The sequence below is a fragment of the Octodon degus genome, unplaced genomic scaffold (genome assembly GCF_000260255.1).
Source record: "Octodon degus isolate 3935 unplaced genomic scaffold, OctDeg1.0 scaffold00040, whole genome shotgun sequence".
In the NCBI taxonomy this organism is placed as follows: Eukaryota; Metazoa; Chordata; class Mammalia; order Rodentia; family Octodontidae; genus Octodon; species Octodon degus.
In genome coordinates, this window is record NW_004524616.1 from 4,399,095 (window position 1) to 4,402,396 (window position 3,302).

Genomic DNA, 3,302 nt, shown 5'->3' on the forward strand with positions numbered 1-3,302 from the left:
AAAAAAGGCACCTGCATTTCATTCTCTTCCCTACACCCCCGCCCACCCCCCAACCCCCTGAGGGAGGCAGGCCTCTGAAGGCATGCCTACCCTGTTCTGCGCAGACCCCATCCTGCTTATGTGCCTCTGCCAGGTAGTGGGTGACTACTCACTGGTGGAAAGGGACGCTCAGGGGCTCCAGGGCCGACACCGGAACCAAGCCGCGCTGGCCAGTCACTAACGACACGCCTTCCCACTCTGGTTCCCCTTCCGAGATTTTCACCGAAATCAGTTCGTTCTTGCTCAGTCCCAAACACTCCCCTTCCTTCTCCGCTGGCTGAGCCACAGAGCAGGTGGCTCTGCAGAAGAAGTGACCTGGAGGTAACGAGAAAAGCCCTTTCCCAGGTGTAGCTGGGAGCGAAACGGGGTGTGGGGCGGTACTCTGCTACCCAGAGTTCAAATATGTTTACTCCTAGGAGTAAAGCTGACTGTCCAAGAGGAGGCGCTCCAAGAAGTCCGTCAGCTCTCGGGAAGACTAGCAGGAAAAAAGCCATGGAGAGGGAATTCACTTAAAATAGACAGCAACGTTTCTGAGCAGTTTGTGAGAAAAAGGGCATGCTTGGAACTCTACCTTGAAGACGAGATGAAATAAACACTTAGGAAAATATATTTGTATTTTACAGAACTTCACTTATAATTATAACCTCACACTTAATCCTAGAGCCAACAAAGAACAAATTAATTTGATGTGGGTAAATGCAATTATTGCAAGTTTTGTAACAGCACAATATGAAGCTCCTTCCTTCATAAATGATTCATGCAAAGCAATCGTAAGAATGGACACCAGCTCCTCCCCTGGGGCGTGTTGAGCTGGTGATGGAGTCTAGGTGTGATGGCCCACGCCTGTAATTCCAGCACTAGGGAGGCTGAAAACAGGAGGATCACTATGAGTCTGAGCTGTGTAGTGAGCCTGCACACACACATAAAAAAGAATCGCTTTGGTGAAAATATCTTATGCAACTCTGGTGTCTGTTAGGCCATCAGACCTGACCATATACCGGTCTAAGGGCATCTTCACTTGTGAACAGATCAAGGGGTAGACCAACATCACTTCATTCACTTTCAGGAAATATTTCAGATTTCATAAGATTGGAATTTATTTTAAAATCAAATTATATCACATGGGGATACAACTCAGTGGCTCAAGCACTTGCCTGGAAGCACGAGGTCCTGAGTTCAATTCCCAGTGCAAAAACAAACAGTTATGTCACACGTTTATGTATGGGTTCCTCAATCTTAGATATCATCAGAATTATGTGGAAAATTTTTAAAAATTGAAAATGGCCCACCTCTAGAAATTTAACTGGCCTACGTGGATCCTTGCTACAGACATCTTTTTGAAACTCCCCAAGTAGCTCTACTACCAATGAGTAAGGCAAAGCGGAGGAGCTGCTCACGTGGTGTCAGTGTTGATCTGAGCCGTTTCAGCACTATTGTAAAGCAGGTAGTAGGGTCACTGGTGAAATTTTCCTGCTTAAATGATTTTTGCCCCCTTTGCATCTTAATTATTTCAGGTGTTCTGATAAATATTCAGATGAGTTCCCATGCCCGCCTGTAGCCGTCCTCACCTTCCTGTATCAGGAGACTCAGATACATGGTTTCCAGATGTTTGTCATCTACAGACACTTGGATCTCTGTGTCCTCCGCCACTCTGCAGTTAAGCCAGTACTTGTGGTCAAAGAGGAGGTACTCCAGACATGTGGACACATAGCCTAGAAGTTAAGCCAGCAAGGTAAGTTCTACCCTCCATGGACCATGGAAGGTTCTGACCTTAGCGGACCACAAATATATTTTCAGCATCTGTTGGAAAATACAAGTTGTGCTTAAAGATATTTACCATTTTTAGCATCTTATGCATCTCTATAAGTGCATAATGAGCTGGCCAAACCTAATTTGCTTTTTTTTAAGTCCTGAAAGTCTCTGTTTCAGGTGCTTTCCCTGGGGCTTCCTGGTCTCCCCATGAAGTTCTCTCGACCTGTGATTCAAATCTGTGTGCCCCAAACAATGGAATGACCAAAGCTCCACAACCAGGGGATTTAGGATCCACTTCAGTTTCCCTGCTCTGACCCTGAGCCTCATCCAATGAGTGCTCAGTGCTCAGTAAGCTCTGCCTTGTTAAAAGCTTTTTTAAAGGGCCAGGGGAGATGGCTCAGTACAATAAGCGCTTGCCTGGCAAGCACAAGGGTCTGAATTCAATCCCCAGTTCCGAAAAAAAAAAAAAAAAAAAAAAAGAGAGAGAAAGAAAATCATAAAATTTAAATAATTATATATAGTACATCAACATGCACTGAAATGTGAGTTATTTGTATTAATTTTTTTCTTCTCTTCCCTGTTTCTCCCCTTTCTGAGTGCCCGTCATACTGACTTAAGACTGCATACTTCTACCACTGTGCTTCTCGAACTTTCAAGGACACACAAGAGATGTTCTTGAAACATAGATGCTGATTTGGTAGGCCTAGGATGGAGCCCGAGAAACTACTTTCCTAGAGGCCGCAGGTGATGCTGATGCAGCCAGTCCATAGGACATGATCTGAATACTAAGGATCTTTACCGCCCACAGAAGAGGTGTAATGGGAAGGGCATCAGATCGCCTGCCCTTGGCCTCGCCCTCCAGCCTTGCCCAGTGTTTCTTCCTTGGACCTCTGCATGGTTCCCTGAATTTTCTGGGGCACATCAGACACTCATCCAGTTGGGCAGTGTTCCTTGGCCTGGCTTCAGTTGGCTTTGATCTATCTCAGTATTTTCAATTTAGTAGATGGCAAAATTATTTGCCAGTTGACTCATAAATCTCTCCCAGGACAAAAGAAAGCAAATTCCCCACAAGACTTTTTCAGTAACAGTTACTATTGACTCTGGATTCAGTTTCAGGCAGTTCATGATATTCCAAAAGTTAACACTTCACTTTAGACTCCTATCCTTTTCAATCATCAGGACTTAGCCAATTCTTTTAGTATCAACCCCTACCTACAACTGGCTGAACCATGAGGTGAGTCTTCCCCCTCCTGCGAGCCCCATCTGTGTCATACCTAAATCTAGGTAGGTGGAGAACTTCCAGATTTCCTCCATGGTCTTGAAGGTGATCAGGAACTGGGCCCTCTGGGACTGGATAGTCACCAGCCTTGCGGAGAGATCCTGAACAGAGAGCAGATATCAGCCCAGAAGGACAGTGTCTTGTTAACAAGTTCACCTCACCTGAGGACCTAACATGCTAGAAGGACTTCTTGGTCATGGTGTTGATTTTACACAACAAAATCAAGAAAAAA

At 45.2% G+C, this 3,302-nt stretch overlaps 1 protein-coding gene across 5 annotated transcripts in view; it reads right to left on the bottom strand.

Moving 5' to 3' along the window:
- The window catches only part of Sh3tc2 (SH3 domain and tetratricopeptide repeats 2), a 74,883-nt gene that overhangs the window by 54,071 nt on the left and 17,510 nt on the right, over positions 1-3,302 (bottom strand). For all 5 annotated transcript variants that reach the window (XR_002821125.1, XM_023715378.1, XM_004631277.2 and 2 more), the window contains exons 4-6: positions 3,066-3,171; positions 1,608-1,751; positions 153-354 (exon numbers count right to left, since the gene is read on the bottom strand). Coding sequence is in view for 4 of the 5 variants with exons in the window: in XM_023715378.1 (XP_023571146.1) it covers positions 153-354; positions 1,608-1,751; positions 3,066-3,171 (452 nt within the window). In the remaining variant the exon portion in view is untranslated. The remainder of the gene's footprint in view (positions 1-152; positions 355-1,607; positions 1,752-3,065; positions 3,172-3,302) is intronic.